This window comes from Balaenoptera physalus (assembly GCF_965194825.1).
Source record: "Balaenoptera physalus genome assembly, chromosome: 7".
In the NCBI taxonomy this organism is placed as follows: Eukaryota; Metazoa; Chordata; class Mammalia; order Artiodactyla; family Balaenopteridae; genus Balaenoptera; species Balaenoptera physalus.
Window position 1 is genome coordinate 20208476 of NC_138886.1, and position 22308 is coordinate 20230783.

Here is a 22308-nt window from a genome sequence, read left to right on the forward strand (position 1 = left end):
CTGACATGTACTGACCACCTTCTAAGGACAACCTTCTAAGGACTGGCTGGATGCAACACGTGAATTGCTTCATTTAATCATAGAACAACCTTTCAAGGTCAAGATTATTACCCCCCTTTTTCCAGATGCAGAAGCTGTGGCTCCAAAACCGGAGGTGACTTTCCCAAAGTAACATAACGCTAACCACACAATGAGGCTGGATTTTAAACTCTGGTCTGGCTGACCTCAAAACCACCTTTCCATTTCACTAATTGGCGGGGGTGTCAGAAATTTTCTATGCTTCTAACTTAAGGCCTATCCTAGGGGGATTTCATGGTGGTTCCACAATCAATTCAGAAATGGATTTCACTGACAGACCATCTTTGCCCCTGGATCTCCCCCCACCCCGAGGACCCCAACCCTGGTCCTACCCACCTGCTGTCTTCTTCCATCTTCATCCTTCCTTCAGGCAATACTTTATTAAAACCCACCTCCTATGACAGACTCCTGTACTTCTTGACTTCAACGGCACACATGCTGAGACACAACATTCTGGAGTTGCTAGCCATCATTTGTCACTTTTAACTAAAGCGTTCTGGCCTAACCTTGGCAGAAGACTGCTTTGGGACAAATAAAAGGGAGGCGTGGACCACTTTTGCCAGAAGAGGCTAAATGGATGGAACACATCACCACTACAGGCTGAAATGCCTCAGAGCACTGAGGGTTCAGGAACGAAGTCCCACCAACAAAAACCAAAAGCTTTCAAAGATGTGTCATAACCTTTTGAGGCCACCCAGTAACAACAACGAGATGGAACATTGGTCTGGCCCTGTGCTATCCAATACAGAAGCCACTAGCCACATGTGGCTACTGAGCTCATGAAATGTGGCTAGTCAGAAAAGACTTAATACCTCCCCCAAAGAAAGAATGTAAAATAGCACACTAATAATTTTTATATTAATGAATACTGAAATGATAGCATTGCAGATATACTTTGGGTTAAATAAACTATATTATTAAAATTAATTTCACCCGATTCTTTTTAGTTTTTTTAAAGTGTTACCAGAAAATTTTATTTTATTTATTTATTTATTTTTGTTGTTTTGTTTTGGCCATGCCGCACGGCATGCAAGATCTTAGTTCCCAGACCAGGGATTGAACCCATGCCCCCTGCAGTGGAAGCACAAAGTCCCTCCAGGGAATTCCCCAGAAAATTTTAAATGACATACGTGGCTCACATTTGTGGCTCGAATTATATTTCGATTGGACAGTGCTGGTCTGACACATTTAAAAGATGAGGAGACCAAGACAGCAATTCTAGAGTTTTTAGGAAGGGCATACACACAAAAATATAGACATTCGCTCAGAGTCTGATTGGACTTTAAATATAGCACAAACATGAACTCTTTAACTCCACAAAAATTCCTCTGGCAATCTGAAGTAAAACTGAGGAATGAAAGTAACTGGGACTGCTCTCCCTCCCACCAAGACAGGGATCCCACGCTACTTAAAGTCTCCATTCCAGCCACAGAACCTGGCAAAGATGCTGTTTCCCTGTGGAAGGACATAGCACCTGTCCTTCCCGTCTTCTCCAAGGCCAACAAGCTGAGGTGTGTGCCTGACTGCCATGCAGCTGAGACTTCTTCACAGCTGGCCCTTCAGGCAGGCTCAACCAGGGAACAAAACATGTGGCCCAGGACACCTACCCCACAGGGTTCACGTGAAAGTCAACTGGGATAATAAATAAGAAAATAAAGTGTAAAGAGCAACGTGCGATGTTCCTGGAGCACATCACTGTCGATCATCTAGACCAGTATCTGTCAAACTCTTTTAACCGTGACTCACGGTAAGACTTACATTTATCATGCACATACATCGGCATATGTAAATAAAACTAAAGTTTCATGAGACAACACTTACCTTCAATACATACCTATGCCTCTGCTAGTTTGTGCTCCCCTGTATTCTATTCCATTCTTTTTTTGTTTCATGCTGACTGTGACCCACTAAATTGATTTTACAACCCACTGATGGGTCGTGATTCACAGCCTAGCCTGGGTATGGTGAATAAGAGGTACACTCCCCACTCTGTGATGGACACTGCTATTTGACCACTGCACCCCACTCTCCAGGATATGGGAGTCCAGATGTGACCTCAGAATCCTTCTCAACACAGTGATCCAGGCAGCTGTAGCCCATTGCTTGGAGTCAGAATCAGAGAAGAAAACTATTTATTAATATCTTTGTTTTGATCCAAAGATCTGATATGACAAATGCAAAAACTGAGGCTCAGAAGGAAAAAGTGGTTTGTCCAAGGTCATACAGCAAGACTTTGGGAGAGCTAGGGCTCCTGTGTACCCACAAAGCCACTTCACCTGCCATCATCAGGGAGGAGACAGGTGAAAAAATTTCCAAATTTCACCAGACCATGAAAAGTCAGCTTATACATCCAGTGAAACACACAAGGAAATTCTCATCACCCCACCAAGGAGAAGACATGAGGATTCTGAGGTCAGAGGAAGCAGCATGCCAAGAGCTGAGTCAAAAGTGGGGGCAGGGGGCGCGGAAATTGTATCTGACAATGGAGGAGTTTTTAAACTCTGTTTCTCAAACGAAACAAACCATTGGCTATTTATTTTCTAGGACCAGAGAGAGGTCACACTTACACTGACCAGCCATCTTTGTTGCTTTCCTTCTGCAAAAGCAAGAGCCCTTGTTCAAGTTCACCTCTGTGCAGGGCTGAAAGTATAAGCAAACCCTTTTTCTTAGCTTGGTCCAAAGTCAAGCTATAAAGCAAGCCCTTGAAATTTCAAACCTTATTAGAAAAAAAAAAAAAACCCTCCTTAGGCAGAAAAGCAAAACATTAATAAGAGTCTCCTCTGTGAAACTGAGCATAAATGATCTTTCACCAAAATAACTCAGCCCATCATCAAATTACCACCCCTCAAGTCCAATCTGCCAGATTTTTTGCCCAATATTAAAAAAGAGTTTGGTGAACAGACAGGGCCTAACAAAAAAATCAGCTGAAATATCCATTTCTGGTCACACTTCCATCCATGATAGGAGGTGAGAGAGGTATGGCCCAGGTCAGGTCTCAATCCTGAGAGACGCCAATAGAAACAAAAGAAAACTGACCCCGCCCCCAACAGTGCCATCATGCACCTCTATTTCCTTAACAACAAACATGATCCGAATAACCAATTAAAAAAAAAAAAAGAAAGAAAGAAAAAAGAGGCCTACAAAACAGAGATGATTTTCAATTTCTAGCCAGGAGTTCCCTTTAAACCGTAGACAACACAACAAAATTTCAATAGAATGGAATGAAGGAGTCTGAGTTGTGTGTCAGGAGATCCAGGACACACAAAGGGACGTGCTGCAATATTTTTATTCCTTGCACCAGAAATAACCTGTTATCTACAACCCTGACTTTTTCTCAGATGCCCAGTAAGGGTGCCCAACCCACCCCTCCCCAGTCCAGGGCACAGCTCTCCTCCATCACTTGCTAAGCTGGCCCTACCGTCTCATGAGGCCTCCAGAGCCCTTGGAAATTATAAATTCTTTGACCGTCCTAGGCATCGGCCTAAATAATTCAACAGAGAAAAAAATTTTAATTACGCTCTATTTTAAAAAAAAAAAAAAAAAAGCTCATTCCAAATGTCAGAATGTGGCCAGTCAGCCCTGAAGGATTTTGTTACTAAAAAAGTAAAAATCTCCCAAATGCAATGGTGCTGATGGGTAATGTCGAACCTCTGTCACTGTCAAATATATTTCACATAATTTGTATCCCCTTAGAAAACTGAATTTCCAAAAAACGGGGATGGGAATCCATGGACTGGGGCCATCATTTCTTCTAAGACCAGCTGGTGACTGGCGAAAGGGGATAGGGTTTCCTGTCCTAGCCCTGTGTGACCCATCATCAGGTCCCATCAAGATCCCACTCCACAAATGCTAACAATATTTTCCCCTCCTTTCGGACAGAAAAATTAGAACTTCTTTTTTTTTTTTTTGGTGCAAAATCCCCAGCAAGTTCAGATAATAATTTATCACAAATAACCCTTCAACTTTGGGTAGGTACCTTATTTTCCTCTGTTAAATTTCAATTCAGTCAGTATTTGTCTTCCCAAAGAAAAATAAGAAATTGGGGCGGAGGGGTTTCACCTTATTTGATTCTTTTGAAGGCCAAAAAACTACATCAAATACTATTTGCACATATGCTTTCATGTTCCAAAGACAAGTACCTTAGGGTTTGGCTTTTGTTTATATTTTGATTTTTTTCCTTAAAAAAAAAAATTAAATTTTGATGCTAGAATCAGCTGAATTGGTCTTTTACCCCATTTTTTCAGCAAAGTAAGTATTCCACTAGAGAAGATGGATAAAAATCAGAATTTTCATCTCCTCTCTGTTCTTCCCTCTTTTATCTTTCCTTCTTAAGTCAGTAAAATTTGTGCTTTAAAAAAAAAAAAATCACAGACCCCCCCCCCCAAATGATCAAGATTAATGGATTTTCCCCCCATTTGAAAGTAATCAAATTTGTGAAAAATACCAAATGTTAATAAACTACCAACCCCACATCACAATCAAAGAGGCTGAAACCAATCCGGCTATTTTTTTTTTTCAATAATAAAATTTTCAAATTGGAAGACTGAGCAAGCACACAGAAAGGAAAATTTTCTTCCTACCAAGGATTCCTCAACCCTTGTATTTATCAACTGATTCAGTTGCATGTCATAAAAAATGAGCTTCTGTGAATCCACTGTTAGTTTTTTCATAATAATGTTAATTATGCATATCTTATTTTAATGGCGGTCTCTCCTACAAATCTGTGGGCTACTCAATTTGTATAATGTAATGAATTTACATTTTTTTTCCACTGAACATTGCTCAGAAAAGGTTTCTGACATTTTCTGGATAAAACAACAACAAAAAAAGAAATGCTTAGACCTTCCAGGAAACAAAATCAGAAAACAGTCTTAATTATTCCATCAAAACAAAAAAAATAACACAAAATCCAACAAATGCAGGGAAAAAAAGACAGGATTTCACTCTAACTTTTCCAGTTTCTGTTTTTCTTTAGAACCTTGGGATTCAAATGCAGTAAAACATAAATGAAAATTTTTTTTTAAAAACCTACAATTTTTGGGTGTGTCCAAAGCCAACATTTTAGGGTCTATTTTCTCTTTTAAATCCTTCCTTCTTGGAAATAGAAAAACTTTAAATATTGCCAAATGGCAAAATTAGTCTTTTTTGCCCGCTGAGCTAAACAAGTTCCAAATTACAATGAAGTACAATTTCTAATTGCTTCAATAAAGCCAATTCTCCCAGTTTCCTCTAAACTCAACAATTTCCCTCCTTTCCTCAACCCAAATAGTTTTTTTCTCAAACTAAAATGAGTTGGGCAGCCAAATTGACTTTGGTTTTAGAAGGCTTTTTGCTTTCTCCCCTTCAAAAACTGAATTCATTCAAATTCCAGCTTAATTTTCATTTACATATTATCTGGATTTGGCTTCAGAAATAAAAATTGTCTCTATACTCCTGGAGAGATCAAAGTGAAAATTGTCACCCCCAAAAAGAAAAAAAAAGAATCTCTTTCCCCTCCACTGCCTTATAGAGCAAACTTTTGAAAAAATAAGAAATAAAAAATATTTATTTTCAATTTTAATTTCTTTTTTTTATTTACAAAATAGTATCCTCTAGGTGGCGTCGTTTTAATGGGAAAAAACTACCGTTTGAAGAAAAATTAGAAAAAAAATTGAGAAAGGGAAATATGGCCTAAAAAAAAAAAAGATTGTTGCAAAGACAGGGGGCCAGGGGGGAAAGACCTCCCGGGGGGTCATCAGGGACCCCGAGCGCACAGAGGGTCAGGGGGAAATTGCAAATTTAGGGGGGAGGGGGGAGAGCTGGAAGGGGTTGTATTTTTGCAAAATGTGAATTGTCCAAACTGAAATGGCTGCTCTGTTCTCTCGCCGCTTTGTTTTCTGGGCTCCGGTCCGAGCCCGGGGCTGGAGGGGGCGCCGGGTGGGGGCCCGAAAAGACCCCCCCGTCACCCCCACCCTCCTCGCACCCCGCGGCGCCCGGGGGGGCTCTCCAGACCCCGACCCTCCCGTTTGCGCCCACAAAAAAGCCCGCAAATGTGCCCAGGCACTTTGCATTTTGCAAATCTTGCAATGAAGTGGCGCAGCGCCCCGGGCCCCGGCCCCCCGGGGTCCCCAGCGCGGTGCATGCCCCCGGCCCCCCGTCGTACCTGCGGAGCCGCCGCGCCGCCCGGCTGGTTCATGGGTCCGTGCGGGAGGAGGCGGCCCCGGCGCGTCCTGCTCCTCCCGGGCCGGGCTGCTGGTGCGCGCACAATGCCGCCGCCGCCGCCGCCGCCGCCGCTCCCTCCTCCGCCCGCCCCGCTCAGGCCGGGGGGGCGGGGGCGCTGGGGGCGCGCGGGGGGGGCGCCCGGCCCTCGCCCCCACCCCCGGCCCGCACCCGCAGCCGCCGCCGCAGCCGCCGCAGCCGCCGAGCCGCCCCTCGCGGGCCCGCGGCCGCCCCCCGCCGCCCTGCCCGCCCCCGGGCCGGCCTCGCCGCGCGGCCCGCGAGCTCCGGGCCTCGGCCTCGGCCTCCGCGCCGCCGGCCTCCGCGCCGCACACAAAGCCGGCCGGCCCCCGGGCGCGCCGCTCCCGCCCGCCAGCCTGCCCCCGGGCCGCGGCGCACCCGCCCCCCAAACTTTCCCGCGCCGCGCCCCGCTCTCCCCGCGCCTCCCGCACCCGCCCCCCGGCGCCCTCCTGCCCTGCCCCCGCTCTCCAGCCCCTCGGAGAGGTCATTTTCACGTTGGAAGAAAAGTTTGGGGAGCCGCCCCTGGACGGAACACAAGGGGTTAATGGGAACTCCTCGGCTCCCCCCTCCACCCCCCAAAAAATCAGATTGATTTTTTAAATAAAGTTTGAAGAACTGGCCTTATGGAAGACTCGGAAGGCTCAATGGGGATACTCCTATTGCCCCTGCCACCCCTCCAAAAAAATCTAATGTAATCGAAAAATAAAAGTTTGAAGAACTAGCCCTATGTCAGACAAGAGGGGTTAAGGGGACTCTTTCTAGCCCCCCCAATCAGATTGAATTTAAAAATAAATATTTGAGGAGCTGCTTTTATGTGAAATGCGGGATAAAAAGAATGTTTCTCTCTACTCCTGTCAATTTTTTTTAAAGAACGTATTTATTTTAAAAATAAAAGTTTGAAGAACTGGCCCCATGTAAGACCAGAAGGGCAAAAGGTTAAGGGGGGGTTAGATGCCCCACCTACCCACATCCCCCAATCAAGTTGATTTTAAAAAGAAAAATTTGCAAAACTCTATGTGAAATAAACAAGAATATTTTTATCCAACACCCTAAAATATCAGATTATTTTTAAATTTGGGAACTGCCTTCTTGTAACTTGGGAAGGTTTAAAGGGGATTTTTTCCCCGTTTCCTCCTCACCCTCCAAAAAAATCAGATTTTTTTAAAAAATTAAAAGTGTGAAGGACCTGCCCCATATAGGGATGGGAGGGATTACTGGATATCCTACATCTCCCACAACTGATAGATTTTTAGAATAAAAATTTGAAGAACTGCGTATATATGAGATGAGAGAAATCTTTCTTTACCCCTCCCCATGAGAAAAATAGGATACTTTTTAAAAATAAAAGCATTGGAAATTAAGGGTAAACAGGTATCTCTTCTCTGCCCCGACCTTAAAAAATCAAACGTGTGTGTGTGTGTGTTTTGTTTTGTTTTGTTTTGTCTTGTTTTGTTTGATGTTTAAGAAGTCGGGTCAATATGAGACAGGAAGAGTTACAGAAATTTTTTCCCTGCACCCTCTAGAAAAGTTATTTTTTAAACGTCCGGAAACTAAGGGATTGTATAGAAGACACTGTCTCTCCCTAAAGAATGAACATGTGAGAAATTTAGCCCTACACAGGAGGCAGAGAATTAAGAGACACACACTTCTCCAGACCAAACACACACGAGAGTAAGAGGAATCTCTGAACCATTCCCCCACCACCCGCAAAGCTGGAAAGTCGTTGAAAATAAAAAGTGGCCATTTTTCTCCCTGCCAGCCTGGCAAGCGTGTCCCTGGCAAAGGTTTGGCAGCCTGTGCCAAGGCTAGTGTAGGGCAGGCGCCGAGGGGAGCTGGGCAGCCTCTAGAGCTTGGCAGTGTTGGGCTCCTGTGAGCCCGGGACACACGTGCAGTCCAGGCAGCCCCCTGCCTGTCTGCCCCTCAGCCACCAGATGGCTGAGGCCCTGTCACCCAGGGAAATGCTCCACGTGTGATGTCTCTCTGGCTGCATCCCTGTGTGAAGGTTTCTAAGCACCTGTCTCAAGACCAGACCCCCTACTCTGCCTAGCGGAGCCACACCTGACTTAAGGCCCTGGAGCAGAAAAAAACTGGATCCAAAACAACACTGAGTCTTGGTCACCACAGCTGAGAGCCATGGGGTACCAAGGGAAAAAATCCTGCCCTGGGAGTCAGGAAAACGTGATGCAATAAATAGTCGTTGAGCACTTACTACGTGCCAGGCATGTTGTGTCTAGTAGGGCAGCTGCACCATGGGAAAGAGGATTGCTTGCAGCAGCCCTTCTCAAACTTGAGCGAGACTCAGAATCACAGTGAGGGCCTGTTCCAACACTGATTGCTGAGCCCCACCCAGACTTTTGATTTAACCAGTCAGGGGTAGGGACCAAGAATTTGCATTTCTAACAAGTCCTCAGGTGATGCTGATGCTGGTGGTCTAAGGACCACATTTTAAAAGCCATTGTCATACAGTGCCAACAGCAAAACGCACAGGCATGGGGAAAGAGAAAGGACCCAACCTAGCCCCAAGGGGGTCGGTGACGATTCCAAGAGGAATAACATCCTGCGGGAAGGCTGGGTGGAAGCATCCTTCCTCTCTGGGTCTTAATCGGATGGCAGAGTCTCTTTAGATCAGGGATTCTTAAATAGTGTCCTTAGATAGGTTTGGGGATCCATGAATTAAGAAATTGTATGCCTTAAGTAAATTTATCTCTACATGTGCATTCTGGGGAAGAAAATCTCTGACTTTCACCGATTTCGCAAAAGGGTCAGTGACCCCAACCTGGAATGATTTTTCAGGCACCCCCGGCCTGGAAAATACTCACGGGACCTTCTCAGCCTTCTCTTTCTGGAATGACCGCAAGCCTTTTCTGCTTCTCTAGTACCCACAGTCACAGGAACTGGGCCTTCTCTTCCCTGAGGCACATCCCGACAGAGAGCCTAGAGTGCATTTAACACCACTGAGGGGAGGGAGGTGTGTCCTCCATCTAGGTCCTGGCCCTGGAGGGTCTGTCCCTTCTTCACTCTGTCCCTGCTGGGCCACGAAGGGTATATGCTCAGGGGACGAAGACTGGGCTTGATATCCTCCTGACAAAATCCGGTTTCTAAATGAACGCACACATATCCCAAACCATAGTGGAAACATCGCAGTCACACAGAGCTGTGATTTATCCCTGTTCAGGAGGTTAACTAAGAGTAGACTCTCCACAAGCAGGGATGGGGCTGGGGGGAGGACAGGGAGTATTTAGTGAGAGCCCAGGGGCAGGACAAGACCTGCTCAATGATGGAGCAGGCACCACGATACCACAGGGACAGGATGACCACAGGTCAGAGCTGCTGGGAACAGACACTTATATTAGGTGGATACATAGTCAAGTAGGGACCTCCAAGGGCTTACCTATACTCTAAGGGTCCATGATGCAGCTTGACATACCTGTGTTTATCAAATTCTAGAAACTTCTGGCCCCTTCCATCCCCAGCCCACTTCCCCCAGAACCAGCACTGCTTTAATTACTAAGAACCCAGGCTGTGGAGTCAACAGCCTGGGTCCCACCCAGCCCTGGCTCTGGCCCTCGAATGCTACCTGATCTTGAGCAGACAGCTCAATCTCCCCTTATCTCTGTGGTGCTGACAGTAGGGGTGCTTTGAGGGTGAAATGAGATAATACACATAAAGCTTTTAGAAAGTGCCTAGGATAAAGAAAACACTCCATACACGTCAGCTATTGGAATCAGAGACACGAGTTTCCAGCCTCTGCCACTGACTAGCTGTGTGACCCTGGGCTCCTGACTTAATCGCTATGCCTTAGTTTCTGTCTCTGTAAAATGAGGGTAAGCCTACCAGTCTTATCAACACTCTTTTAGTTGTAACCTGTAGGAACAAAATCTTGCTTAACAAAAAAGTGTTATTTTATTAAATTAAGTCATGGTACCCAAGGGCAGGAAATGAAATGAAGCCTCCAGAGGTTTGGAGCCAGGAACTAGAAGATCATCAGGAACCAGGCTTGCTCTCTCCATCACTCTGTGCAACAGGTCTCCGGACATCTCAGCTCCAATTCATTCTGTCTGTCTCTCTGCCCCACTTCCTTCCCATCTCTCTCCAGGTGGGTACTCTCTGCCTCTCTGGGCACACAGTCAAAATGGCCTCAGTGCCAACAGGTGCTGACTGGTATCTCTGTTCCAGTCCAACTTCTTGGAGGCAGCTCATCGACTCAGATGCCACCAGGAGCCAATCACTGATGAGCAAGGAGAACGCCATCACATAACACACAGAGACTTCGGAGACCCATCCCTGAGGGAAGGGGGTGTGGTAGGCTGGGCAGGGAGCTAATCAGATATTGAGAATGGTGAGATTTTGAGATTTTTGCAAGTGAGAGTGCAAGGTAGATGTCAAGGTTGTGTCACAGGCAGATGAGGGGAACGGGGAGACAGGAATTGCCCCAGAAATAGCCTTTGGGTCTGAAACAGAACCTGGGTCTTAGCTAAAATCTTGTGGGTTGATCTTGGTGAAGAAGATGCCTTTAGAGTGAAACAGTAGGTTCTCAAGAGTGTGGAACGGAATGAAGGCAGGGACTTCACAAAATGCTGTCTTCTTCCTCAAGCCGAGTTTCTTTTTTAAGCCTAAATAATGCTCTTTTGTGAAACCCCTGCCCGGGAGACTCAGGCTTCCTAAGTCTCTACGTGATGGGAGAGAACCACACAATCCAGTCTTATACGATTTCTTAGCAATTTACTAAACAAGATGGCAGCATTTTCTTATTTGATCCACTACATCTCTGAGATGGGCAGAGAAGGTACAATCACCCCTGTTTTAAAGATGAGGAATTTGAGGTTCAAGTCCTTGCCCAAACCAGCCAGTGGCAGCCCAGTCTGACTCTCAGACCGGGCTCTGCCCACAGTGCTCTGGTTGCCCCCATGGAAATTTCTGGTGATTGGAATAAAAATTGACAGATTCGGGAATTCCCTGGTGATCCAGGGGTTAGGACTCAGTGCTTTCACTGCCAGGGCCTGAGATCAATCACTGGTCCGGGAACTAAGATCCCACAAGCTGCACAACGCGGCCAAAAACCCTCCCGCCCCCCAAAAAACCCAAAAAACCAAAATCGACAGATTCATTAAATCGTCTTGATTTGACTGTGGAATTTTCTTCTTTTCCTACCTTACCCACCTCTTCCTCCCCTGCCCCACAAAGAAAGAAGTTGGGAAGATGTGGCATCAACTTATTTCCTTAAGAGAGGTCCTTGCAAGTCATGGTGAAGTCTCCAGAGAGACAGGTACTTGAGGCCTTAGCAGTCCCCCAGGGAAGAAAAGCCAGAAAGAATGAAGGCCCAGGACACAAGGCTGGCAAATCAAAAGAGAAGGGATCAAGCTGATGACCCAGAGCAAATATCAGAATTAAGGCCAAATCTGAGTAACCCGTCCATGGATTCAACAGCAAACGCAGTAAAATGTGCTGCATGTTTCAAAAACTTATTCCATACACCTGCCATCCTATGAAGCCTAGAGAAAGTCTAGCATCCTGGTGAAGATCTCATCCAGTCTTGGCAATTAGATCTGGTAGGAATCCCTGCTCTGTACTCACCATATTGTGACCTTAACTACCATAAAAGCCCCAGTTTTCTCATCTGCAAAATGGGAAAAATATGGTACCTAACATACAGGATGATTTAAAGCATTAATTCATGTTATGCACTCAACACAAGGTAGTTGTTATTACTAGTCCCAGCTCATTTCCACTTTAACATACATAGGGAAATTCAGGCCCCTGGGTGGGGGTGGGATGGAGTCACCTCATCTGAGCAGCGTTATGCAGCCAGAAGGGAACAAAGTCAGCTTTGGAGGCAGCTGCCCCATGTCCAGCAGGCTACGCCCCCAACTACGGCAGCAATCCTGACCTTAGTTCTGCTGTATCTCAGAAGGGAGTAGAACCCAGACCAGGGGAAGGAGGGAGAGGAACAAAGATGGCAGGAGCTGGTCTATCTTGTTTTTTCTCACGATGCCATCTGGAGGTCCTCAAAGGAGGCTTTAATCTGTCCTTTCTGCCATGAGGTACACTTGCGAATGGGATTAGCTGACAGTGTGGCATGGTGCAGGGCTCACGCTCTGGACCAGACCGGACTGGGCTCAAATCCCAGCTCAGCCCCTTTCCAGCCATGCGAGCTGGAGCACATCACACTACTGTCTCTGAGCCTCAGTTTCCTTAACTGTTAAATGGGAATAATAATATACATATTCATATTTTGTATGAAGGTTAGAAAAATGTTGAGTGCCAGAACACATTTGGTATCCTAGATGTTAGTAATGATCAAAACTAATCATGATGTGATCTCAGTGGCTTGTATTTGCAAAACTGTCCAGTGGCTGGAGCATGTCTGAAATGACCGCTCAGTCATGGCACTGTTCAGTTATGCTCCTGAGTTATCTCCACAAACAGATGAGGAGAGTGAGGTACAGAGGTAAAAACGGGGTCTATCTTTCACCAGTTAATGGACAAATGGACATGATATACCTCTATGTGAGGCAGCAAGAACCAACGGCACTCATGTAGAATTCCTGCCCAAAAATGCAATACCCAAATCTAAACATGAGGAAACATCAGACAAACCCAGATCGAGGGGCATTCTACAAAACAACTGGCCTGTATTCTTCAATGTCAATGTTATGAAAAACAAAAAAAAGGCTGAGGAACTGTTTCAAATTAAAGGATACTAAAGAAATATGACCACTAAAGGCAGAGTGATCTGGAATTGGACCCTAAATCAGAGTGAAAAAAAATTGCTATAGAGGACATTATGGGGACAATTGGTGAAATCTGAATATGCTAGGATATTAGATAATAGTATTTATTCATGTTAAATGTCTGACTTGATAGATGTTCTGGGTTGTATAAGACGAGTTCTTGCCCTTAGAAAGTACACACTTTTGAAGTAAAGGAACATGATGTCTGCAACTCTCAAATGGTTCAAGACAACAAATTATTTATATATGCATATACATATCTACATATGTTCCTATATGTGTACATACATCACATATATATGAGATAAAGCAGTAATACGTGATTGCATGTTAACAATTACGAAACTTGGTAAAGGGTAGGCAAGAGTTATTTGTACTATTCTTTCAACTCTTCCATATAACTTTGAAATTATTTCAAAATAAAAAATTAAGAAAAGTAATAGATCTGAAATGTTCAAAAAAGATAGAAGTCTACACTGACATTTCTTTCATCAGAATTATCTCACTTCAATGTATGTTTGACAACAAAATTTGATTCATTGATCAGTGGTTTGTCCCCATCAAAAATTGTTGATTTTTTTTCTAACACCGTGAGTTTTCTTTTGTGACTCTTATTCCTACCAGGTTCAATTTTCTCAGGCAAATTTTGTGATCTAAATTTTGTCAAGAAGATTTAGGGTCTTCCATCCATTTTTAGTCAATAACAAATTTTACTATGTGCAGTATTAGTCTTTGTCAATTTCATTTTCTGTTGCTTATTTCTACCAAGTAAAATGTTTTCAGTTTTTTCAATTTTCAATGTTACCAATTCTTCAAACAGTTTTTTTCTCTAATATTAATCTGTGTATAGTTTAGAGGGATTTTCAACCTGGCTGTACATCTGAATCACCTATAAGGCTTGTGAAAAAGACAAGTTTCCCACCCCCAACACCTCCAAGATTCTGAATTAATAGGTCTGGAAGGGCACCTATCTGTAGTTTTAACACACCTCTCAAATTCTGTAACAGTTATTGGCCATCACTTTATGTGAAGCCCAAGTTGCCTTGTATTATAGGTAACACAATATTGTAAACTCTCAGGGCCTTGCTATCCTCATGATTTTAATATTCCAGTTCCCCGACTTGACTATGAAATTCATGAGGAGAGGACCAAGGTCATGTTTTCTATATGGCCAGCACACCCATATGTTAACGTTAGGCAGCAAAAATATTAGCTGATTGGCTGTTGGCTCAATCAAAACCTCGAATATCAATGTCAAGGGAAGGAACGTCTTTTTCTTATTGTGGTAGAATGTACAAACCTAAAATTTACTATGTGAACCACTTTTAAGTGTACAGTTCAGTGACATTAAGTACATTCACATTGTTGTGAATCACGACTATTCATCTCGAGAATTTTTCATCATCGCAAACTGACACTCTGTACCCATTAGACAATAACTCTCTATTACCTCTTCCCAGCCCCTGGTAACCACCATTCTACTTTCTGCCACTGTGAATTTAACTATTCTAGGGACCTCATATAAGTGGGATTCATATAATATTTGTCCTTTTTTGTCCTTCTGATTTCACTTAGTATAATGTCTTCAAAGTTCATTCATGATGTAGCATGTATCAGACTTTCATTCCTTTTTAAGGCTAAATTGTATTCTGTTGTACAGATGTACCACATTTTGTTTACCCATTTATCCATTGACAGACATTGGGTTGTTTCCACCTTTTGGCTATTGTGATTAATGCTGCTATAAACATGATTGTGCAAATTTCTGTTCAAATCCCTGCTTTCACTTCTTTTGGGTATATACCCAGAAGTGGAATTGTTGGATCATGTGGTAATGCTATGTTTAATTTTCTGAGGAACCATCATAATGTTTTCTATAGCAGCTGAAGAAGGAACGTTTTTAAAAGCAGCTTTAATAAAGGTAGAACGATGATTAATCCTTTAAGACTTTTATCCCAAGTTTATTGAGAAACAAAATTAATACATTTATCTTTAGTGACCTCAAAGGATCATGGCTTGTTGCACTTCCCCTTTTGTTCTGTGGTAGACTGATTGCATTAAAAGCCTCAACTCTGCACACCTCCCTGCACCTATCCCTCTTTGACATGTGACTTTGCAGTTCTTCTCCCTAAAAAGGTGGAGTCTATTTCCCCATCCCTTGAACCCGAGTTTGCCCACATGACTTGCTTTGACCAATGGGATGTCAGCAAATTTCACATAAGCAGAGTCTTTCAAGGTGTTTGTACAACTGGCTTTGTATTCACTCTTGCATTTCTGCCTTGACCATGAGAATATACCCAAGCTAGCCTGCTGGAAGACTAGGAGAGTAAGGGGAAGCACCTTGGTTGCCCCAGCTGACCACAAATTGTGTGAGACCCCAGCCAACAGCCAGCCACCGCCAGAGTTAGATTAGAAGAACAATTCAGATTAAATCCCCAACCCACAACTCATGAGTTAAGTAAATGCTTATTGTTTTATATCACTGAGTTTTGGGGTGGTTTGTTATACAGCATTATAGTGGCAACAGATAACTGATACATCTTCCCTCCTCTGCCAATGTGTTGCAGTTTCTGCATCTGTCAAAGGGTGATGAGACCACTGATTTCACTGACTTCATGGAGCTGTCATGAGACATAAATGCCAGAATTGGTCATTTCTGGCAACTGGCAGTTATAATCTAAAGGCTTATTTCTCTCTTCCCTCTTGAAAGTTACCCTCTTCTAGTTTTTTGTGGAAAGAGGGCTGTAGAGGTCATCCATTCTCATTACACCTCATTCTAGTGACAGAATTTCAATGTTCCTTGGAGAACAAGACCTCCGCCATGCTCAGTCTCTGTATTCTGGGTGGAGTTTCTCTACTCACCCCTGAGTGCCATTACCAAATGACCCAGACCTGGCCAATCAATATATTTCATCCCCTTTGCCCCAGATTGGTTCAGGAATGGTTACATGACAGGTCAAGCCAATGAGATTCACTTTTAAGAATACGGAATGCAAAGTTTCCCTTTCCACTGAGATTACTGAGAGGATAGAGCTTAAGCCTAGAGGAACCAGGGGCTACCGTGTAGAAAAAGCTTCCCTGAAGATAGCTAACAGAGAGGAAAACAGAGCCCAGAGGTGGGAAGGAACAGTCGTGATGACAGTTAGAACCCCTAGATCCAGCCAGACCTGAAGCTATACTTCCTTTGACTTTTTAATTATGTGAATCAGTTATACCCTTTTTTGGGGGGTTTTGTTTTGTGAAGCCAGTTTGAGTAAGGACTCTGTCCATTGTAACTGAAAAAAAATTATTTGTGTTGCATTTCTCCGGGGTCACCTTTCTGACTGCTTTGTTCCTGATCATGATGGGCTCCTCTACAGTGCTCTTAGTCCCACTGCTGTGAAGAACCACTGTGCTTATCACTGCTGGTCACCACCTGAGATTCCCAGGCAAAGTCTACCCATTAGGATGATTCTTCCTCCACACAGTCTCCAGGAGCAGGGAGAATGAGGGCAGGACTGGGCTGACCAGGCATCCTACTTTGCCCTGAACAGTTCTGATTTATGCCTCTTGTCCCAGCAAGATTATTAATAGCACTGCCTTTCACTCTCAATAGTGTCACTATTTGGATAATAAAAATATGGTCCCTTTTAGCAGACCACACTTCTTTTTATTATGTCATCCCTTGATTCTCCACTACTCCCCTATGTAAAGCTGAACAGTAGTTTCAGACTTTACCAAAGGGTTGGGATAACAGCGTCAGAGGTGTGACAGAGCTCAGAGATGGCTACAACAATGTCTCTCATCCCACACGCTCTTCCACAATGTGACTTTGCCTCTCCTCCTCAAGAGCTGGAGTCTAATTCTCTTCTCTTTGAATTTGGGTGAACTCTTGACTGCTTCAACCAATAGACAACCATGGAAGTGATGTTGAGTGACTTCCTAGACTGAAGCATGAAAGACGAAGCAGCTTCCATCTTATTCATTAGAATGCTCATACTTGGAGCCCTGAGTCATCATGTAAGAGACCCAACTTCCTTGAGGCTGCCGTGTTGTGAGGAAGCTAAGCCACATTGAGAGGCCATGTGCAGCCTCTCTGGTAGGCAGCCAGGCAGGCAGACTCGAAGGTGGTCCCTAGTTATCCCCACCTCCTGGTATTCATGCCCTTGCATAATTCCTTACCATTGAGTGAGGGAGAGACTTGCTCCTAATCCGGAGAATACTGCAAATTATGGGTTGTCATTTCTATGGTGATGTTACATAAGACCATAACTTCTTTCTGTCTAGTAGACTCAACCTTGCTGGCTTTGATGAAGCAAGCTTGCCACATTGAGGAGTTCCACATGGCAAGGAACTGGGGACAGCTTCTGGCCAACGCCACACAGGAAAATTAGCACTTAGTCCAACAACCCAGAAGGAACTGAGTCCTGTGGACAACCGGGTAAGCAAGCTTGGAAGCAGATCCTTTCCTAGTTGAACCTTCAGTGAGACACCAGCCATTGCTTGCAGCCTCATGATAGACCCAAAAGCAGATTCCTGACCCACAGAAACTGTGAGATAATAAATGCACGTTGAGGATTACTTCTTTGTGCACCAAAATTTGTATTTCAGTAATTTGGAATGGAAATCCTTCCTGGCCTCTTAAACAATGAATAACACCATTTCTGCCATCCTTCCTGAAATCTCACGTTGAGCACTGCCCCAGACTTAGTAAGGTGAATTAACTGAGCCGAAGGTATTCACACAATAGAGTGAATTTTCCAAAGGAAAACATTTTTTCCCTAGATTTTTGAGAGCTGTTGAGTATGCACTCAGCTTTTCAGAAGTCAGTGTTTGACTATATGAAATGAGAAACAGCCCTTCCATGATCTAAATGTATCCTTCCTACCAAAAGGCAAATGTAATCCAGAAGTCTCCCAGGCCTTACTAGCCTGTGGGTATAAATTAGGTCACATTTTATTTATTTATTTAACAAATACTTACCTAGGGCTTGCAATGAGCTGTTCTTAGTGCATTAAAACCATCAATTCTTGTAACAACTTGATGAGGTAGGTACTATTTTTTATCCTTCCTGTTTTATAAATGAGGAAACTGAGGCACAAAGAGGTAATGTAACTTGCCCAAGGAAACAGAGCTCCTAAGTGGATCTGGGTTTTGGACCCAGGGGTCCAACTGCAGAGCCTGTACTCATATTCACTTTGCTATCCTGAATCTCACTGATGTAGATCCTCACGTGCAAGGTGGAAGCATTTGAGCCTCCCAGGTAAGATTCCCTACTTCTTCTAATTCTCATAATTTCCAGAGTCCTTGAGAGTTGTTGCATGTGGACTCAGGATTCCCTTGAATATTGTTCCTGGAAGGCAAGTCGGCCAATATGCTATCAGCTATCTATTGCCACAACAATGTTACCTAACAAATAGCCCCAAGACTCAGAGGCTTCAAATAATTGGCATGAATTTAATTCGTGAGTCTGCTGATCAGTTGAAAGTTTCTTCTGATCTTGGCTGGGCTTGTCCACATGGCTGGGGTTGGCTGGCTCTTGGCTGATCTATGTTGGCCATGGCTGGGACAACTAGGGCCACATGATTCTGGTCCACACATTTCTCATCCAGCAGGCTAGCCCAGGCACATTCACTTGGCCATGGCCGAGGGGAAAAGCAGACAAGCCCAACTGTGCAAGCACATTACAAGCCTCTGTTTAAGTCACATCTGTGAGCATCCTATGGACAAAAAAGCAAGTCACGCAGCTGGGCCCAGAGTCCAGGCAGGAGAATACTGCACAGTTACATGGCACAAGGCATGGATACAGGGAGGGATAAAGAATTGGGACCTTAAATGTAATCAATCTACTATACTTATCACCAATTTTCTTTCTTCTCAAAAAATGTTAAAACAAAATTAAATTTCAAAATAAAAAATCATTTAGATAAAGTTGTCCAAGACTCCATAAATTAAAGTTGTGCTCTGAGCGATGGTAAATAAGGAAACCACCCCAGGGGCAATATGCACAAACAGTTTCTTTCAAAAGGGAAAATAGCAGCGTTCCTCTGCATCAGTGGGAAATGAAACTGTGACTTCAGAACTCAGCCTGCCCATGTGTCAGGGAGGCCCACGTTCTGGTGTCAAAGTGGCAGTCAGCAGGGGCATTGTGCAGGTCTAGTGTCTGAGGAATAATGTTAGCACAAAAGTCACATCAGAGCAGGTGACAGCAAAACTGACTCAGTTAGCAACTTTTTAGCATATCAATGTCTCTTTCTGTTTCTCTGGCAGAAAGTTCAAATATTGGCTTGCCTGATTCAAAAGTGGCCCCTGAGCAACCCCAGCTTCTCCAGGAGGGTATAAGTGAATATATACTTTATTCTCATTCCTGGAAAGCAGGAGGTGTCATTTTCTGGTCTTGCACACTCTGCATATAGCCTGCTTATGATTATTTCTCTGAGAAACAGGGGAGCCCTATTAAGACGGCCAAATGGGTCTGTAAACCTACAGCCCCATGGTCCCTTTCTTCTACCATGAGAATGCACTGGAAATATCACCCTCTCTGAGGGGGCAAAGGTCAATACCTAAGGATAAATATTGACTGATGCTTTTTTGGAAATACTGGAAAAGCCGTCAGTAGACAGTAAAACTTACCCCAAAAGCAGAGCTAAAGAATCTGGAGTATTCTGCTTTTCATTCGGGGACATCAGGACATTTGCAGTGGCAGCTCATTGCCTTAAAGTGGGAGGCTTAACGGAAGAAAACAGGTCACACTCAGTGGATCCCAGGCCCCTTCCACACCTATGTCAGAGCTGGGAGGAACCTCCACAATCCTATGAATCCTTTCTGGATAAACCATTTGCCATATTTCCAAGTGCTTTACACATATGACCTCAGTTAGTTCCTAAAGAATCCCTATGAGGTAGAGCTGTAGGCACCCCCATTTTAGAGATGAGGAGACAGGCATGAAGCTTCAGTGAAGGAAGTTGCCCAACTCACACAGCACATTCGTGTTGAGGCTGTCTGACCGTAGAACTGGCTTTCTTAAATATGACTCTGTGAAAGCTCCCATTCAGGGATGCCCTTTAAAGTCGGGGACCCATCCACTGGGGATCCAATTTCCAAGGAGTAGTCAACACAGAGAATTTTAAGAGAATTAATTTCTAGATCTCAACTGCTATCTGTATGATTTCCTACAATTGACCTGCCTGAGAGCTCCGATGTGAAAGCACGAATCTGGTTCTCCTTTCCCACCTTCCCTTTCTTGGTTGCCCTTCTCCCATTTGACAAAATAAAGGTGCATCCCTTATGCATCCAAATCTTACTGTGGGGCATTGACCTCGGTGCATAACCCTGGGCTGGGGGCGGGAGGGAGAGGGCACCAAATAGAGGCCTGATTCCAAATGTTGGGGAGCAGAGTTTCCTTTAATCGAGACACCACAATCCTTCCATTAATTTTAATGAATTTCCATTCATTTTACTTTTTATGCTTAACAATTACCAAAATTTTGGTCAACTGTATCCTAAAATTAATTGTGTTGATGACCTAATTCAGGAAGGTGCTTAACCCTTAGAGCCTTATGATCACAGGAAATAAAAACATTTTTCAATTTCCATCTACAAACGTATTTTTGATTTAGAGGCTATGCCAAGATGATCCATATGAGACTTACAAGCAGAATATATTACATTCTTATAAAACTCCGTGAGGCAAGTGGAATGGAAAAAATGATTTAAAGGAGAAAAAGAACATTGTAAAATTTCTAACTGTGAAGAGTTTGTTCATCTATTTTTTTAAATGGATGATGATGGGACATAAAATCAGTATGATATTTAAATTCCATTGGATATATTTTAAAGAGTGAAGTAACAGTTTTATTTTTAAACACCAGTATTTACAATACGCAGGACATTGTATCCTTTACAACTATTTAAAATCATGATGACAAATTTTTAAAATATGTGATTATGTGGTATTTCAGAATTCTTTTGGAAGTACATGAGCAAAAAAATGTGCTAAGTCCTCTGATTTTGTCCAACCACTCTTTTTACAGATGAGGCATTTGCAATCTAGAGAGTAAAAAGGATTTACCCAAGGTCACATAGCAAAATAGTACCTGAGCTAGAACCAAAAGTAAAGCCACAGGACTCCCCGTTTGGTCCTCTTTTCCTTATCTGTGCTGGCTTTCTGTATCAGTTAGAGTCCCAGCAGTTCCCAGCACTCAAAAAGATGAAAAGCAGGAAAGTTAATCACGTGTCCATTTACAGACGTGAGGGCAGGGTTAAGGGAAAGCAACAGGGGCTGCCGAAGAACCGGGGACTACCAAAGGTGCAAAGCCATTTCCACCCCTGGGTCAAAGGGGCAAAGAGAAATAGTACTTCCTGGACCCTGTGAGACTGTAGCTGTAGGAGAGGGCCACCAACAGGAGGATCGTACCTTAAGTAGAGGAACACGATCACTGCCAAACCACAGCTAGCAAGGAGAGACCTGGGGGAATAAATACAACCGCTCTCTTCTCCTGCATGGTTTTCCTATTGGTTCCTCCTGTTGGGCAAATCTCCCAGAAGCCAGAGGGCAAGGAAGCTGGTTGATACACTCCTTAGAGGTCGACCTCCTGGGCACAGAACAAAATAGAGAAGGACAGAGAGTAGACCCGGAGAGACAACCAGAACATGTCCACCACGTTTTCTATTTTGAACTTGACATTTGTATTTAAACAAAAAGATTAGGCTTTGCAGTCAAGGCAAGCCACAACAAAATAAAGAGATCTTCCCCCAGAAGAACCCAAAAGACTGTGTGTATGAGGTAAGACGAATTTCAGAGAACTTTAGAAAGATTTTTATTTTTCATATTGTAACTATGATATACTGATATCTACTTGTTTTAATACTATAAATTTTTTGGCATCTCCTTTCATTGGAAACTGATCTTTATTTCTCTAAAAAGTGCCTTGTTAAATCCCCACTCATGGATGCCTTCATAGACTGCTACAAACTCCAACTAAACTCCAGGAGTTGAGGGAAAGTTCCTGAGAAAAGTAATGTGAATGGACATTTTAAGCAGGATTATATTATTAAAGATAACAATATAAATTATTAATAGTCATCTATTAAAGACAGATTAATCCCGTATAATTAGATTGAAAGAATGCATTCAATTGACAAAATCCAAAATGCTTCAACATTTAAATTACCTTTCTAGGCAACCTGAGTTCATGTTCTAGAAAGAGCTGTGCCCTCTAGGGGCAGGGATCTCCAGTGACCTAATGCCCTTTGACCTGTGCTTTTTCTTCACACAAGTAAGCAATCTAGGGAGTGAGGTGGA

General features: G+C 43.6%; 1 protein-coding gene across 17 annotated transcripts in view; it reads right to left on the reverse strand.

Annotated features, from left to right (window-relative positions):
- Positions 1-6425, reverse strand: part of ZNF618 (zinc finger protein 618) — a 185835-nt gene extending 179410 nt beyond the window's left edge. For 12 of the 17 annotated variants that reach the window (XM_082470290.1, XM_082470283.1, XM_082470298.1 and 9 more), the window contains exon 1: positions 6221-6425. In XM_082470290.1, coding sequence (XP_082326416.1) covers positions 6221-6253 — 33 coding nt within the window. In that variant the 5' untranslated portion in view covers positions 6254-6425. The remainder of the gene's footprint in view (positions 1-6220) is intronic. The other 5 variants (XM_082470289.1, XM_082470288.1, XM_082470300.1 and 2 more) reach the window with 1 other exon arrangement.
- Positions 6426-22308: the final 15883 nt, after the last annotated feature.